This window comes from Siniperca chuatsi, linkage group LG12 (genome assembly GCF_020085105.1).
Source record: "Siniperca chuatsi isolate FFG_IHB_CAS linkage group LG12, ASM2008510v1, whole genome shotgun sequence".
NCBI classification, from domain to species: domain Eukaryota; kingdom Metazoa; phylum Chordata; class Actinopteri; order Centrarchiformes; family Sinipercidae; genus Siniperca; species Siniperca chuatsi.
This window is the reverse complement of record NC_058053.1, coordinates 7,549,715-7,568,811: the sequence shown is the minus strand read 5'-3', so window position 1 is coordinate 7,568,811 and position 19,097 is coordinate 7,549,715. Positions and strand designations below refer to the sequence as shown.

At 39.5% G+C, this 19,097-nt stretch overlaps 1 protein-coding gene across 4 annotated transcripts in view; it reads left to right on the top strand.

Annotated features, from left to right (window-relative positions):
- LOC122885483 (neuropilin-2-like) overlaps window positions 1-19,097 on the top strand; it is a 101,207-nt gene that overhangs the window by 57,853 nt on the left and 24,257 nt on the right. For all 4 annotated transcript variants that reach the window (XM_044216600.1, XM_044216601.1, XM_044216598.1 and 1 more), the window contains exons 9-13: window positions 750-925; window positions 1,559-1,732; window positions 3,200-3,344; window positions 15,844-15,918; window positions 16,831-16,995. In XM_044216600.1, coding sequence (XP_044072535.1) covers window positions 750-925; window positions 1,559-1,732; window positions 3,200-3,344; window positions 15,844-15,918; window positions 16,831-16,995 — 735 coding nt within the window. The remainder of the gene's footprint in view (window positions 1-749; window positions 926-1,558; window positions 1,733-3,199; window positions 3,345-15,843; window positions 15,919-16,830; window positions 16,996-19,097) is intronic.

Genomic DNA, 19,097 nt, shown 5'->3' with positions numbered 1-19,097 from the left:
GACTGGATTTACAGAACAGAGAAAAAACATTTTCCTCACATTTAGCGAAAATCCAATAGCCTTTAAAGGATAATAATAATACCATGTATATGCCCGTTAACTTCAAATTACTTTAAATTTCCTGACCATTTCCAAATACTTTTCCAATGGAATATCTACCTTCCTGGCACCCACTTAATTTCATTTCACATTTTCATTTCACAAACTTGAGAAATAAAATCCATCACATTAAACACTTTTCTCTCAGTTTTATTTTTATTACTGTGCTGTTATGCAATTGCATGCAGAGACCATTTTGACAAAAAAAATCTGTTCATTCAACAAACCTCCAACATCAACCTTTTTACGTGAGAAATGACCAATTCATATGATCTAATGATTTCACATCAATTTAGTTTTCTTGTTGTTTGTCCTGTAGGTTTGGTTTTCAGACAACTCATGAATAAAATGTTTTTTGGCAGCTATCTGTCAAATCTTGGATGCTGTACTGATCTGTGAAACACTAAGAAACAGCAGAGGAAAGTTTTCCAAACTCTGCTTTCAACTGCATTACCATGCTCTGTGAAAAAAAAAAAACTATAGGCATTAACATTCCTGTTGCGAGCTGATTTTAATAGAAAAATTAGCAGAAATAACCTTTCCCACCTGTAACTTAAGAAAACAATCAAAATGTTTATTTTATGCTTTAGAAAATGCCCAGCAGTAACATAAAGTATTCTTATTCCATACTGGCTCTGTCTCCTGTTCAGATGCGCCCTGTTCAGAGCTGCAAGGCATGTTGTCAGGGCTGCTACCCGACTCCCAGATCTCTGCATCGTCCATGAGAGACATCCACGGCTCCATGGGGGCAGCCCGACTGGTGGCCAGTCGATCAGGCTGGTTTCCCAACCCGACACAGCCCATAGCTGGAGAAGAGTGGCTACAGGTACATCACCTTATCCTTATGAGTAATCTTGTTTTTTTACATTACAGTATATGTCCTACAGAACTGGTTTCCCAGTACAAAAGAGACTGGAGCTGGAGATGAGGGACCACAGGTTTTTCATTTTACTGCATCAGAAAGTAAACATTGCTAGTTGGAGCCTCTTCATATCTCACTTAGCATCTTTTTGCCCCTTCTCACTACAGGAACAAAATGTAATGTAACATGTAGTCAAAGTCACTGGTTCTGCTTTAATTTTGATTATTTTCTTTGGGGAGAAGTTCCTGGAACTAAATTGTGTCAGAAATGCATCATCCCATCAAAACAAAGACTAATAGAACAAACCCAAAGCAATAACCATCATTTACTACAGCATCTGCAATGGCAACAACTGTTGAACAAAATCACTGGAGTCACTAATGAAGCCCTTTTGGGGAGAATTTCTAAATGCAACGAAAAACCTAGTTCTTAAGCCTGGCAACTTGTTAAATGTCTGTAATGGAAAACCAGCGTTGATCGATGTAGGCTATAAGGAAAGTCACAGTTGCCACAATGGGCAGGGGATCTGGAAAGTGACTGGCTTCTGTGCTGCAGAGAGTCAGCTAATAAGAATATATATGTTTGTCTGTGTTGTAGGCGGACCTTGGTGTGCCCAAGATGGTGCGTGGCATTATTACCCAGGGTGCAAGAGGGCTGGAGGGCAGCACCAGCGCAGAGAACAGAGCGTTTGTCAGGAAGTACAAACTGGCCCACAGCTTGACCGGGAAAGACTGGACTTACATCACTGACAGCAAGACTGGGTTTGCTAAGGTAAAGGAGGGGAACACACACACACACACACACACATAATCTCTGTCTGTCTGACACATACATTTGTACTCTCCTCTCTCTGATTGTTAATGTCAGTTCTCCCTCATTTGTAGTTTATTTATAGCTGTCTTTCAACTCAATCTCTCTTCGCTCTCACTGTCTCTCTATCTTTCTTTCTCTCTCAGCTTTGTCATTTTCAGGGGAAAAAAACCCATTTTATTACAGCCTCAGCTCTGATAATAATTCAATTTAATCACCTCACTTCTCATTCTCCCTGCTACTGTCTTTGCCTCTCTCTAAGTCCTCTGTACTCTCTCTCTGCTTTTCTCTGTGTCTCATCCTCTCTTTCACTCATCCTCTATTTGTCTCTCATGGGTGTTAATTAAAAATGTCTTTCCTGCATCACCACTCAACACTGCTGGCACTGCAACGCATTGTGAGACAGGGCACTTTAAACTTTGTTCTCCTTTCAGAGACTCTGTCTTAAAATGTTTTAATAGCACTACTGAGTGCCTGGCTTTTCTCCTGATGCTAAAATCCTGTTCTCTCTCATCTGCCTGTCTTTTTAAATGAGCGTCCTGGGAAATTCATCATACATTTTTTTAAGTTCCAGAAATGGGGATGACAGCAGATACAATTCAATTAATGAAACCAATATTACAACTTTCACAGCTCACATTTTGAGAGGATTGGTGCAGTCTATTCAGTTTTCAGCTTGTAATAAATCTTTTTTTTGCCAGAGGCTGCTGCAAGCCGCCTCAAAAAATTAGTAGAAAATCAAAGAAACACAGTCTCTGTTGTTATTTTTATGACACATGTCATACTGTGCTTGGAAACAATGCTGATTAGAAGTGTTATATGACTTTGGAGAGACAGGCTTACCATTTTGCTGTTGTTTTTCAATGAGACGTGAATGGTGGAGTGGTGAAATGACAAATTGAACTACCTCTGCAGCATTTACATCTTTCTCTATTGTTTCAGGATACTCATCCTCAATGCTGTCTTCACCACAGAACAATGTATCAGCACACCCACTCTGACAGATGCCACATATATCAAACAAACATGGAGTAAAGCTTATCACTCATCATTTTGTATCTTAGACACAGCTCAGACAGCTTTGGCTTAAAGAAAAACTCTATGACAAGCAATGATACTTGTAACACATTTTCCTTTAAATCAGCACTGTGCAGACACAGAAGGATCATACTGTACTGAGCTAAAGTCAAAAAAGCAGCTGCCATCAGTGGAGCAGGCTATAGAACTTTGTCATATTTTCCTGTTGAGTGCACAAATTGAACTTAGGAATGTCAAAATTGGCAGCAAAACAAAACGTTTACACTGGAGGGGATATGTTTTATCCTTAAATATTCCTTGTTGTAAAATGAAAATAGGAAAGCACTCTCTAACAACTCTCTAAACACTAATAACATCAGTATCAACATGTCTTTGCCTCCCTCCTCTTAGATTTTCGAGGGGAACGGCCACTACGATACTCCAGAGGTGCGGAGGTTTGATGAGATAGTGGCCCAGTACATCAGAGTCTTTCCGGAGAGGTGGTCGCCTGCTGGGATCGGCATGAGGATGGAGGTCCTCGGCTGTGACCTGCCTGGTAAGAACACACACGTGCATATGTAAAATAACAGAAGGCTACACACACATGCACATGCAACACACACACTGTCATTTTCACAGCGTCAGTACTCTCCTTTGTTTATAGCCCATACATAAAATACCACAAAGCCTTGAAAAAGTACTATTAAGACAAATTAGCTGAGCAAAATTTTCCAAATCATACATATATCATCATAATTATTATGATACTTATGCATATATGTATATTACATGATCCATTAACATAATTACAAACAACACATTAGTGACTGAAATGTGCTGTGTAAATCACACCATTAATATCTCTGACATCTGTAATTAGTGTGTATTTGTGTGCAGGGTTGGATGTGTGTTTTCTTTCTTTTGTATGTGTGGCTTTGTGTATCCCTGTTTCTGTATGTATATTATAGTATATGTGCACTTGAGTGCGTGTGGGCATATACTTGCGTGCATTCCGCATAGTGGTTGACGTTAATCATCTTGCTTTATAGGAGGTATTGCATCATGTCTGGACAGGGATTAACATGTCTAGGTCATGGGACTTTTACTAATAGTGGCCAGTTGTGTAGTTGTACTGTATTGTGTTCACAGTCTATTATGTAAATAACATGTAGCTAGTGTGTAGTGAAGGATTAGGTGCAGTACATGGTCTGCTGAATTGTGGTATTCATGATCGATGCATAATCTATTCTGTTAAAAAAACAGCTTTGCTTTTTCAATGTTCCATTTGATATATTTCTCTACTCAAGGATTGGTATAAACAGTTGTTTAGAAAGAGTGATGATTTTGTGTAAAAGTTGATGAATGCAGACCGTTAGTCTATATGTTACTTTACTGGGCTGTGTGAGTACAATTTATTACAATATATTACTGTTGTATGGAGCTTGTTAGCTGTGGCAAGCAAATTATTCTCAGCTGCACAATAACTTCAGTAATAAAGCAGGCCATTGTACAAATCTCCCCACATTTATTACTTAACTTGAGCAATAATGATGTGCTGCATACATTTGGCAGCAATATAGAGTTTGTCTCTGAAGTTGGGATATTTTTCTTAATGTCCTATCTTATGTTATGAAGAACTCAGAGCCCAGATAGAGTCCCAATAATGACACACCTAAAAACAGTAACTGTACTCAAATGAGACACTGTAGTCCCTCATTCGTCGGCTCCCATCCTGAAGTCATTCTCAATTGTGACTTCCGGACAACGTCTTGATTCTGAAAACAGTGTCCAGATGACTATGACTGAAACCTTTTCTACGATGTACTCAAATGTTTTCTTAACGAAACCTCTCTACTTAATTGCAAATGGTCTCCTCTCCTCTCCTCTCCTCTCCTCTCCTCTCCTCTCCTCTCCTCTCCTCTCCTCTCCTCTCCTCTCCTCTCTTCCCTCATGGGCCATCAGATCTTACTGCTTGAGTCAGGTTGTGACATGTAAGAGGGCAAGACAAGAACAGGACATGTCACGTATCTGTTCCCAGTGGACATGAAGTGGGCTGTTGGCTTCAACCGATGGCCTGCTGCTAGAATTCTGTATTTCTGAACTTGTGTGTGTGTGTGTGTGTGTGTGTGTGTGTGTGTGTGTGTGTGTGAGAGAGAGAGAGAGAGAGAGAGAGAGCCCAAAGGGAACAATACATCCTAGATGTGTCAGGACTAACCAAGAGGTTGGTGATGATGGGAAGAGAAGGGACAGCCTCTACTGTTAACGCAGGTTTGAACAGGTTACTGTGACTATATTAAAAATAAAATTCAGGCATAACACAGCTATAACATCAACCTCAGGGAACGATTTTACTTTGTAGGACAAGTGAGTACTGTGATTACCATTGCGATAACATGGAGGAGTATCTATTATGATGCATCTAATAGAAAAATATACCACTCAGTGGAAAAATGTAGTGAAACTTTTAGCAACATATTTCATCCATTATCATTTAGTGTGAAATTATGACTTTACTTGATTGAAAAGAAAACAGGCCTACTGTATTATATGCAATTGTAGCCCATTTACTTCTGTTTAAATCTATTTTACAGTTTGACCAATTAAACTTGTGTGGTTTCAAACGTAGTTGTAATTTAACTCCTCCCGCAGTTAACAGCGTCCTTAATGAGAGGACACAAGAGGTGGTGTGTTTGGAAGTTTATTCCTGGTGGAAACTTCCCGGTTTTCATTTTGAGTTTCAGGTGACACACTGATATAAAAACCCTCAAACACAACAAAGTAAGTAAAAAATTTGATCTTTGTACTGGACTGATAATCTAACTTGCACAAAATGTATATCATGAATGGCAGCGAATGATTTCTTTCTAATGGAGATAAATGTGACCTAAGATGTCCAATCATGCTGACTGCAACCTATGTGATTGCACCGGCAGTGTTTTATCCTAGCTATACACATTGCTTGTTATTGCGCCTAATGACATCATGCATCATATCTGCAGCCATCATCTCCATGATCACAGTACAGATCAACCTCTTGGCTATTGCAGTTTCAGAGATTGTCTGCTGGTCTGGCTGTCTATGTCTGCATGCCAGATGTTTGCCTTCTAGATGCAATTCGTGCAGTAGACATGATAACGGACCATTCCCACTTTACATGAACACCACAGCAACTGCTCCTGCTACCATCCTAAATACAACACACAATCACACACTAAGATAATTCCACATCTTAGTAGCTTAGAGTAAGTTGATTTTGTTGAATTTCACTTTGTCTAGCTTTTAATTGTCACCACGCTAAGTGACATTCGGATAGTAACACTGAAAAACACATGATCTCACCAGTCATGCAGTCACAATCATTTTGCTAGTGCTATAAATGAAAACAATAAAACAGAAAAGCACATCTGACTGAAGACAAAATAGGCTTTGTTTCTCTTCAGGCTTGTGTGTGTGTGTGTGTGTGTGTGTGTGCGTGTGTGGGCTTAAAAGTGTTGAGTTGTAACGGGAGATAAAATATTCAACAGAGTGCATCAGCTTCAGTCCACTGAACACAGCTGTTTACACATAAGTCACAAAAACGCACACACATTCAACTCTAGTGGACCTCTCCTATAAATTCAGACACACACACACACACACAGATACACACACAGGGCTACAGATAGTATGGAAGATATAAAGTCATACAGGAAAAGGCCTAACAGCACCTTTCCATCTCCGTTCAGATTAAATCCTATGAGGTCGTCTTCCTTCCTCCATCTAATACTTTCCATTTCTCTAAACAGGCAGCATTCAAAATGGTTCAAGCCCTGATTTTTCTTTTCAGCAAGCATGATATCCATGAGGTTACCCCACATTAAAATGACCCTTTAAAAGTGTAAGAATTCTTTTATTTTCCCACAGCTTCAGCACACAGTTGAGCGACAGCCCCGCCTGTCTCAGCACTGCTAAGGAAGTAAAGGAGTGAATTAATGAAGTGATGAATAAATAAAAGGAGACATCAGCAGTGTAAGGCAATCACATGTTCACTGACGCACTCACAAACATACACACAAAGGCCAGCCTGCAGTGGATGCAGCAATCAGAGTGGCCTTTCTATTATTCAGTTGTTGGTTTCAGACCTCTGTTCCCTGTCGACATAAATAACAAACCTGGACCTGTTTAAAATGTTTCACGTCATGAAATGATTTATATAATATAATTAACATCCATATTTAGCATTGCAAATTACTGATCTTCTTTCATACATAATTTACTGAAAATAAGAACAAAAGCATCCTCATCAACTCATTGACAGTTCACAAAAGTACTACATGTTCTGTATGTGGGTAGGCAGCATGTTGTTTTGCTTTAAGACTAGTTTATTCATTGTTCAAAAGTAGAAGCAAAGGCAATATGATGCCATGTCAATCCCAAACCTCATATCATCTAAACATCAGCTTTAACAAACTCACAAAGAAATTGCTTTTCCATTACTGCCCCTTTATTGTTTTCATATTTTACAATGAAGTGCACTGACCTAGCTTCAGGGCTGTAAAACAATTTCCTCACATGAGAGAGACAATCTCAGCACCCAATTACAAAGAAGAAATCCGAAATTACGGATACAGGGTTCTTAGGGGGCACACAATAATGTAGTTTAGCATCTCATTATTGCGCCAAACCCTTGGTGGGAAAACAGAAACAAAAGCCAAAATATTATTGCAGAACTCATTCTGATCATTCACGCTAGCTCACTAGCTATGGAGGCAACATGTAATTTAGGTCTTGTAACCCTTACTATTGGATGTGAACTGAAAGCTGCCATGCTGCCAGTTTTGTTCATGTTTTAAATGACTGAGCTATCAGAACATCTGCTATGCTCTCATCTCTTTCACTCCACACCTAGTTGTTGGCAGGCAGGCAGGCACATATGTACACATACACACACACACCACCTGTTTGGCATGAAGACAAAGGTTTGTTCTTAGTTGTGTAAATACATGCTTAGGTTCTCATCTCCATTGAAAACTGCAGGGTTATGGGTGGGGTACTAGGGAAAATAACAGCGAGACACTGAAAAACACAGAGAGAGAAAGCCGCTTTGTGTCCGTTGTCTCAGAGTGGTTAATAGCTGCTTTTTCTTTCTTTCTTTTTCATCTGCTGTTGTTGCTGTTCTTTGGATTGTTGATCTTCACTTGTCACAAAACCTTAGACACCTGCCTACCAGATTCTGACACAAATTATGCTTCTTACCTCTGTGTTCCAACAAAACCACAGTGTTTAGCCCAATTGGGGCGCTACATTTGGTAGTCTACATCATTCATGGCTGATGGCTGGTTTCAGTTGCCTTTCACTAAAAGATTTGGCATGTGAAGTTGGGCCAGTTACAGCAAAGAGGTTGGCCCTGTGACTGGCAGTGTAGCAGTTTGAATCTCTGGATGACCTGGGAATAACTACTCTCAAGGAGTCTTTGAGCAAAACAGACAGTGGCCAGTCCTAGAAAAGAGATGTTACTGGGTCAAATTTCCATGTAGGAAGCCTAAATAAAGGTTACAATAAAAGTGAGCTTGTAACTACCGTTTTAATATGCGGGGCGACTAATAGCCAAGAACCACCACAGTGTCTTTCACATTTTGTTGATGTTGGACCTGGAAAACACACACACACATCCATAGTTACAGTGGCACCCTGGAGGGAATGTTGTTTAGAGTTCTTGTTCTAGAACATTGTAGAGGTGTTCCGCTGTTCCAGGTTTCCAGCCAGTCGTTCAGGTTTAGCCAAGTGTGTGTGTGTGTGTTTGTGTGTGTTTTCCAGGTCCAAGATTGCTGATCACTTTCACATGTGAGCTGTGGCTCCAGTCCAGATACTTTCATGTGATTGGTGGGATGTGTCTTTACATACACCCACTCATCTTCCTCCTCTGCTCCTCCTCCTCCTCCTGTCTTTTCTCACTCCTCCTCTCACCGCAGAGATTACAGTAATGTCATTATAAAAACTCTACATTTACTAATAATGACAACAATCAGATTGCAAAAAAATCTTAAAAAGTAATGAATGCATGTATTACTTTGCACCGAAGTATGCTGTAAATGGGATTTTATTTTTGTGATTATATATCCAAGCAAATAATTTTATACTGGTAATAGGTAGCCTAGTTCTAATAGTATTCAAAAAGCAAGCAATGGGTAGATATATTATTAAATCATTATTATTAATTATTCTTTCTTTTTTAAATTAATGTTGTAGCCAAAGTTATTTAAAATTAACTGAAATAAACCATAATTTATTGCTGGGTAACAACAGCTTGCTTTAATAATAAAACGATAAGACTTTACAGCATACAACAAGAGGCCTGCAGCTGATTCCATTATTTCAATTCATAAAGTTACAGACCTAATCCTACTCTTTTATACCAACAGGTATAAACACATTAGAATGAATGTAAAATAATGTTAGAGAGGGAAGTAGAGGTGCCAATGTTTGTGGCTTCTGCAGTACCCACTCCGTCCCCGCCCCTTTGACTCTCTCCCCATTAGAAGAATTTAATCACTCCTTTCTCCTGTCAAGGGCTCCTGTAACAACCCCACCATTACACACACACACACACACACACACACACACACACACACACACACACACACACACACACACACACACACACACACATACTACATCTATCCTACGTCCTAACCTTCCCTTTTCCCCTGACCTCATTCCCCTCATGGATTTATTTCCCTCTCTTCTTCTTGCTCCCACTCTTCTCACATTGTTTCTACAGACCCATCTTTATTTTAATTTTATCCCTCACCTGTCAACCTGTAGAATTCAAGGCAAAACAAACCTGTTGCAAGTGCTACCTTTACTTTATAGTTTTTGAAAGCCAATATTATCTCCCACAAGCAGTAAATGTTTCATGACTCCACAGCCAAGCCAAGCCACAGATCAGATATTGTACAATTTCCAAACACAGCGTTGTAAAAAGGAAAACTGACACTGTTTTTAAAATCTTAGTTCCTGAAGGGATAACTGTTTGGAGTTTTTGGTAACATTTTCTATGAAGATCACATCTATAGTTATAGGGGCATTCATATTGAATTATAATGTATTCATAATGCTTTATGACCGCACTCATAAACATACATGATTCTTTATTTTGTGTGTGTGTGTGTATGTGTGAAGGGGGGTTGTAATGGGTATAACATGTGGGTATACAGTTGTTGATCATTTGTTAGAACACCCCAACTCATTGCTTTCATCCCATAGTGAAAATAAAGCTTGACAAAATGTATTTTGTCTATTTCTTACTTTGAATATATCATATTCCATTCCTAAAGCAGACAAAGTTTACTTGTAATTCTCTGTATTCTGGCGTCTTACATAATAATGACTTATGATGCAGCATTGATTTTTTTAAAATGCATGAAAATGAATTACACTTTACTTTCCACTAACAACAAAACATTATGATGAAGCATGCATTATTATAGACGCATCAATATGTAGCTACTTGGATTGGACTTGTATTGAGACAGCGCTTTTCTGGTCTATCGACCACTCAAAGCACTTTACAACACTTGTCACATTCACCCATTCACACACACATTCATACACTGATGGCAGAAGCTGCCATGCAAGGTGCCAACTGCTCATCAGGAGCGATACAGCACTTCCTACACAAAGCATAGCTCACTTTACTTAACACCTACAAAGATAACTTATGATATTGCATGGACTATTATAGCATACTATGAGTCCTTACTACATTTGATTGTTGAGGTGTGTATAGATGAGTATAGGTAGTAATAATGTATTATAAGTGCAATCAGTCAACCTCTAGTTGATAAGTAGTCAAGAGCATCCATAATACACAAGACAAACACAATAGGCCTTGTTTGCAGTAGGACTTGTTACAAAGTGCCTGAAAGTTAAACACACACCCAAAGAAGTTCTAAAGTTATTTTAAACCATATACAACCATGCTCTGTTCACTTCAGGAGGACAGTGAAGTCTTCCTTCTCCTTCTCCTTGAGATATCACACATGGCAACACTTAGGATTGGGCACTGGTTCATTGCGGGTGCAAAAGAAGCTTGTGTTTTTCTATTATAAATATTTAGGTTTGGCTGGCCACCTCTTTGCGGTATTTCCCAGATATGCCTGCCTCTTTTTTTCTGTGCTTCCTTATCTATCTATTTATCCATCCATCCCTTGTTAGAGCTTATGCAAAAATTCAACTGTAACTGGTCATATATCCACTGTTGTTTCCTCCTCTCTCTGATCTTTAAGTGTTAAAAATTCATCTGTGATTTAAAGCTTAGTGGGCAGTCCACCAGCCAAAATTCAAAACACAGAATAAGAACCTGCAATTACTCTCAAGTTGAGTCTTTTACTGTAATACACAGCCTAGCAGAAGACAATGACTAACTATGTATTTAATATTTTCTGATGTTGATTAGCTTCTGTGATGTTGAAGTTTTGTGAAACTACAGAGATAAAATAGGCTTATATTTTCAGTGATATTCAGAGAAACACACAATATGCAATTTTTTTATCCATGACCCAAAATTTACATACAGCCTGTCAGTCGACCTGTAATTTAGTATGGCCAAAACTAGTGGGCCTTGGAAATTGTTTAAACCATATCCTTGTTAACATATTGCTGCTTGGTGATCTAGAAAGCTGTCTTTCTTTTCTCCAAAGCAGTTAATGGCATACTTAGCTTAATGCTTTTTGCCACACTTAAACTCATTTCCTTTGTAGCGGACTACTGTTCACTGATGTAGTTAGCCATTCATTGCCAGCAGCTTCTTTTTATCATCTCAGTTGTTGTCGTACTTAGCTTCACACTTAAGGCTACAATTACAGTCACATACCTTGTGGTGCTTTGTTGCACAATCGGCTAATGAGCAATTCACTATCTGTAGTTTCCTGACATACTGCTTTTAGTGTGTCAGCTGTGTAGTGCATGGCTGTGCTTTTTTAGCTTCACTTTAAGCTCTATTATTGGTGGACTACAGTCATGTGCTTGATCTTGTACCACTAATACATTTGACTGGGTTACAGAGATTCTCCTTCTCGTCTACCAGGCATTAAAGCTTGTGGTCCAGTGCAGTACTTACCATAAAACAAGATATTATTGGTAGCTTGCTGTACAATGGGCTAATTAGGCATTTAGTCTCAAAAGAGTTTCCTGCTGTAAAGAACTCATTTTCCCACCCACTCGTTCAACAGAAGAGGCAGCATAATTAGTCCAGCACTTTAAGCTACATATCTGCACTTTTGGTTTTTAAGTACAGTTGTCTGATTTGCCATTCAGATTACTGGCAATGATTTTCATCCAAAAGCACTCATGTTTTCCACCATCACTTCTCATTTGATGTCATACCTTAACATTTAACATCCCCATTCTTGGTAGTGCCATAACTGCTAGTGCTAGTTTCCTTTCACTAAGAACTCATTTTCTACTCCTTCCAAGTGTAGCATACAGTTTTAGCATTGCATATATTTCTCAAATTTTGATGGAAATTGTTTGTAGCAATAATGTTTCTGGCAGTTCTTGTTATACACATCGCTGTACTGTACAAAGCTGCTGGATACAGTTGTTAAGGAGCTTTTGCACTAAGTGAACAGAATATGGTGGATAGAAAAATGCCTTTTTCAAAGGAAATTCTACTTACAGTGAACAAATATCTACAGCACAGACAGGTTAGCCAAGGGTAGCAGCTAATAGTAGTTAACTATCAGTGTAGGTCCCAGTTATAAAGAAGACATGTTTCCAGCTACACACACACATAGTGTCTGCCAATCATTTAGTCAATCACATAGTCATTAAGTAAAGGGACCCCACACACACACACACACACCATGTCAACAATAATTTGAGTAGGGACAACATTTTTTCTCTTCCTCAGACAGACACACACACACACACACACACACAGACACATACACATACACATACACATACACATACACACACACATACTGTGTCAGTAGTCATTATTTAGGCTGACAGAGGTAGATTTATACCCAGAGCTCTTTCCATAATTGAACAGTTTTCGACTCTCTGTTTCCGCCTCGCCCTGCTCAGTCAGCAGCTTTACAATGAGCCCTGGGGCCTATGACTGTGTGTGTGTGTGTGTGTGTGTGTGGTTAACCGAACCGAACACCTTTTCAGTTTCTCAGTTTGAGGTGCGTGTGTGAGAAAGAGTCATGGCAGGTTGCTGTAACTCAGTGGTGTTCGGGATGACCCATCTGCAGAATACAGATGTAAAGATTGGTGTTTCTTTTACATTCCAGTTTAAATCCTTATGTTTAAAACATGACTGACTGTGTTATCATCCTCACTTTCCCCAAACAAGTGACTAAACATACTTCTGCCTTGCAAATATTTTAGTTCAGCAGATAAAAGAAAAACTTCCTGCAAAAGCAAGTTTAAAATTACAGCTTTTCTTACATAATAACTACAATTCAAAATGAATTTAATGATAATGTAATTAATTTCAATTATTTTACTGACCTTTACAGTAGCTACAGAGTGGCCCCTGATGGATAGAAATAAGAGGGGAAAGGAAGATGATGAAGAGGATGAGGAAAGGGAGGAATGCCAGGAGAGGAGACGACAGACAGAGAGCATAATTGGATTAGGCGGGTAGGGAGGAGCTGGAGTTAGAAATGGGAAGCTGACAGGAGCTGTGTGTGGTCACTAATTAGGAAAATGGTGGTGAGAGGTGGAGAGGGTTATGTTCTCTTCTCCATCTCTCTCTCTCTCTCTCTCTCTCTCTCTCTCTCGCTCTATCTATCTATCTATCTATCTATCTATCTATCTATCTATCTATCTATCTATCTATCTATCTATCTATCTATCTATCTATCTATCTATCTATCTATCTATCTATCTATCTATCTATCTATCTATCTCTGTGTCTCACTCTCCCTCTCTCATCTCTATCCCTCCGTCTCTCTCCTCCATATGGGGGGCTAATTACAGTGGTAAAGGGCACCAAATTAAAACAGTTTAATGTCAGCAGCTGGGAGCTACTTATCCAATGTTAATATCTAATTCTATGTGTGTACGTGTGTGCATGCGCTTGCTATATGTGTGTGTTGGGCGGCAATATGAGGCCACTATGTTTGGGTTGACATAATACTCCTGCATACTTTCACTGTGAGCAGACTGTGTTAACAATTCAATAAAGTTATGCACACACACAGTACACATTAGAGGAATGGATGCTGCAGTGAACTCAAAGCTATTAGCAAATGCTAGGTTAAGAGTTCACACTAGAGAAGACACACACACACACATACAGATCACCAAGTGAGTCATGGAAACATCTAGAACAACCAAACAAGCAGTAAATCAACAGTGGTCTCAGATTTACTGAGCTGGTGGTTAGAACCAACATAAAATAACAACAGCACATAGAGAAGAAGGTTGATAGGAGAGTAAGAGATCGTAGGGAAAGGGCAAAAGAAAGAGACACAATCTTAATAAAGAGAGAGAAAATCTGCGGGCAGACACAAGCAAAGGACAAGTGGAAATCAAAATATGCCTCAGGGAGAGATGACAGAAAGGGAGCGAGAGAAAGAGCTATGGAGAAGAAAATTGCAGTTGTGGTAAAACAGAAACAACAGTAGATAGGGTTTCACATCTATGCCGGAGAGGCAGAGGAAAAGAGAGATTGACTTTGTTGTGTGTGTGTGTGTGTGTGTGTCTGTGTGTGTGTGTATAGAAAGAGCTTTTGTGGTGTTGATGGTGGTATTGCAAAGCAGAACTGAAAGTGGTCAGATTTATTGTGACAAATGACAGAGAGAAGACAGAAAGAAGGAAGGGATTTGCAGAGCAGAATGATAGATGGAAGGAAAGAATGAAAAAACAAAGAGTAATTTCTAAGAATAATTTGGTGAGAGGTTTGTGGTGTCAGCCTTGTGCCACACAAGCCAGACAATCTTCTGTTCCCTTACGTCAACGTATAGACTTACAGTACTTACGCCAGTGTGTGTGTGTGTGTGGGCAGGAGAGAGAGAGCTGGTAAAGCATTCAGGGCTGTTTAAGGAATCTTAACCAACAGTAGAACACTGCTTATTAAGACCAGAAGGTCTTGGGGTTACACTGACATACCTCACTGCTGATGTGTGCATGTGTGTCTGTGTTTGTGTGTGTGTGTGTGTGTGTGTGTGTGTATATGTGTGTGTGTGTGTGCCTCTGTTTGATCTATCATACACTGGTCGCATGCTGCTGTGCACCAAGGTCAGTTTGAGTGCGGCATCTATCATCATAGCGTTGCAGGTGTATGTGTGTGCACGCCAACCTGCAGTGGGTAAAATGAGAGTTGTGGCTGTGTCTTAAGCTGAGTGCCAGCTCGCTGCCTCAGCTCACTCTGTCACTGCCTGGATCATGACAAACTTCAGCCTTAAAAACAACAGTGAAGTGTGCGCAAACATCATTAGCTACTGTTTAAAATCTAAATCTTGCTTTGCTCAGACTTCACTGCAGCACTGTTAAAATATTACTGTTTTCCAGTGTGCGGTGAAGCAGCTGTAGAACAAATCGTGAATATTTAAAAAGAAGATCTTAGATTTGGTTATTGTAAGACCAGTATTGTCTCCACTTATAAGACAGTCTGAGTGTGTTGGAAGTTAAACATAATTAACTCATGCCAATGCCTGCACTAAATATACAGTAAAGTGTGATGTAATATATGTGTTACTCCTAATTAGCATGCTAATGTGGTAGCTGAGGAGGATTGATGCCAGTAATAGCAACTTGCTAGTTAGCTTGACATATTGTTAGCTGGTTGTTGTTAGCTAACATGCTGTTAGCTGATAATGACAGCTGGTGATGTTGTTGACAAAGTTAACATATCTTTCTACGGAGGGCCACTGCAGGGCCTAATGACTGGAAACATCAAAACATCAATTAACATGAATGCTGGGCATCCATAGGAATGCTCACCAAACTTTTTACATTACATACACATATTTTACTATGTATTAATATCTTCTGTCATGTCATGTCATCTCATTCTCTTCTATTCTCTTCTAACCTTTAGTGTTTTTTCCTGTTGACAGAAACCACCACTGTACCTGACACTGTGACCCCCACCCTGCCCAGAGAGGAACAGACGACTGCTGCAATGAGACCCGGTAAACACACACACACACACGTAGTTCAAGCACTCTCGCACACAGTATCTCCACGCTTACTCATGCAGATTTCTTGCAAGCACACATGCATTAGTTTTGTCTCTGTCGCTCATCCACACACACTCACACTCTTAAGGTCAAACTCATGATGTCATTGCGCACCACAGGGCCTCTGGGCGTTGAAGTCTGTTAGATTCAAGAGTCCCACAGGAAGCTCTGTTTGAGTGAAAATAAGCTCTCACAGCCAGAGGATCTCACCTCCTCTTACACACATACACACACACATATTGGGAATCTGATTTCACAGCTATAGATCAGCAACTGTCGGGAAAGTAGCCTTACTGGGGTAAATGTATGATGTAGTTTAAGAAGGTCCGTCTTGATCCATTTGGTTGCTACTTAACTGAATGCAGTGACATAAACTGAATACAGCATCAGGAATACCAAGTGCATTGTTAATAATTTCCCATGCTTTCTTATTTATGCTCTTTTTCTCTCAGGTCTCTCCTTTTGATTTGTATCTACAACCCCTTTTCTGCACTGATTTCTTTCTGTCCATTTTCTGTCTATGCTCGCTTTCTTTTATCCTCCCCACTGATTCTTCTGACTAGCCCATTCTCTCTCCACTTAATCTCTCTTTTACACTAATATTTGTATTCAGCATGATTTATTGTCATATTGCATGAGCACTATTGCCAAAACATCTAAACACAATGGGAATCTCTCTCAAAGCACTAGGAGGAGCCAGCCAGTTAAGTCTCATAATAGGATGATAAGAAACTGAGAAAAAAATACAATTTGATACGCCTCTGAAAGGCGACTTAATAATCAGTTATATTTACTGTTACACAAAACAGATGCACTATCAAACGTCTTTATTCACTATCTGTGCGTCTCTTTCACGACCCACAGCCACCACTCCGTCCCTGTCGGCTGTATGTGACTTTGAGCAGAGCTTGTGTGGCTGGTCGGCTGATCCCCAATCAGGTGTGAGCTGGTCCCTGCACACAGCCAGCAGCAGTTCAACTGGACACGGCACGCATGGAACGAGGCAGGATTTGGCGCTGGGATCAGACAGTGAGTACTGATTTGTTGGTAATCAATAACACATTACAATCACATACATCATGCAATCACATACAGTTACATTTTATAACAAGACCCTTTCTAAGTAATAAAGTAAGTATAAGTTTAAAATATCTTGTTTGTTTATATATTATTATTATATATATTATTTGTTAAAATATATTGTTTGTTTTACACCATATTACTAGAGTTTCAGGTCAGTCACTCCCCAGATTGTGTCATCATTAACACAAATGTAGCATGTTTTTCTGGATTACTGCAATATAGCATTTTAATCTTTGCTGTTTCCAGCACTCAAATCCAAATAACATTACCAAAAAGACATGTACATGTACATGCCAGCTTACTGACATTTAAAGGAACACTCCAGAAAAACTACCAGAAAGACATAACTATGAAAACATAACGGTACATAATGGTGTGCCAGTAGAACAGCAATGGGTAATGGCATATGTCACTGACAACACTCAATTATGCTGCAGCAATTTAGGAAGGCTTACATTAAATTCTTGTAGGTTATGTCTGATCTGTTTTATTACTGTTTAGTGCAATTGTAAATAAATACTAATATTAATAAATATAATATTGTGTTTTTGGAGGAAAGGAAGGAAGGAAACTACTAATTTTTATACGAAGTAACCTGGCTTTATTTTTTCTCTTGCTGTATTTATTCTTAAATAGGAATACTTACAAGTTTCCAATTATTCTGATCTTTAATCAGATACTTACATGTATCTGATTAATGACCATCAAGCTTTCTCACACAGACATACTGTACAAACTTCCCAATCCAAACTCTGTCGCCAACAATTCTTTCGATCTTTTAAAAACTCCACAGGGTGAGAACCCGTAAGAATATTTCTGGGCAGGTTTTCTCCTCTCATTAAACATTCAAACTTTCTGAAAACGTTGTGTTCCCGTTAGAACTACATTCAATTCTCATTTTTCTGGGTATTCTTCTGGACATTTCTCATTTTTTAAACACAGAAAAGAAAGCATTGTCATGTTGAGATGTTTGACCTTCCTCAGCACAAAGACTTCTGTAGCTAATTAAGAGCTAAGTGGTTGGTTGTCCTGTGGTGGAATATTACAGATCTCAGTGCTGGGAGGAACCACTGACAGCAACTGTGATGCAAGGATTTCACTCTGATTTGCTAACAGTGTGTACGACGACTTAATTGGAGTTTTAACAGTTTCACTTTCCCTAACCTAGTTTTTATCTCAGTTTTTCTTCTTTTTCTCTTTTCCAGCCTCCTTTTTAATCCACAACTTTCTTTGTCTCTTCTTGGAGTTTTACTCCTTCCCTACATTTTCTTATTTTTCACTTTATCTCCAGATTTTATTCTCTCTTGTAGCATATTTTGCTTTCTCCTTTCGTATAGTGTAATGACCTTACGTCAGCCTCCTTATTTGAATCGCATCTAATTTCTCCATGTTAACCTTACCATCTTTCATTCCATCCTTCCTCTACAAGTCATCCATCTCTTTTTCAGTTCTAACTCATACTACAGTATATCATTTCTGTATTTTCATGTCGCTTTCCACTTCCAGCCCTCTCATTCCTTCACTGTGATCACCTCTTTCTCTCCTCACTGACCTCTCCCCCATTTCCCTCAGTGGTTCTTGCCTTTTTCCACATCTGTCCACCTTTAATAAGACAGCATGAGGATAACCAAGACTGTTTTATCCATCACACACACTCACACACACACACATTCATTGCTTCACGTACCTCTCTCTCTCTCACACAAACACACATACTGTACTTCCACACCTATAAGGCACACACACATCGCCCAGAGCGGTCAGATAAGTCAGATGATGGCTTTGACAGAAGTGCTGCCTTAGCTCTCCAGCTCCCCCGGAGGCTCCACACACACACACACACACACACACACACACTCAAGGTGGGACTGTCCACGTATTAAACACTCAAGGTGTGTGGGTTTGTTTCCCACACACAAACACACACGACCTTGCCATCCACCAAGGTTTTCTCTGTATCTGTTGAAGCCATCCAGTTTATGGTTGACTGAGCAGCTCCTTCATAAAGAGACAGGGCCGTGACATAAGGCAAGGCTCTACATCACGCC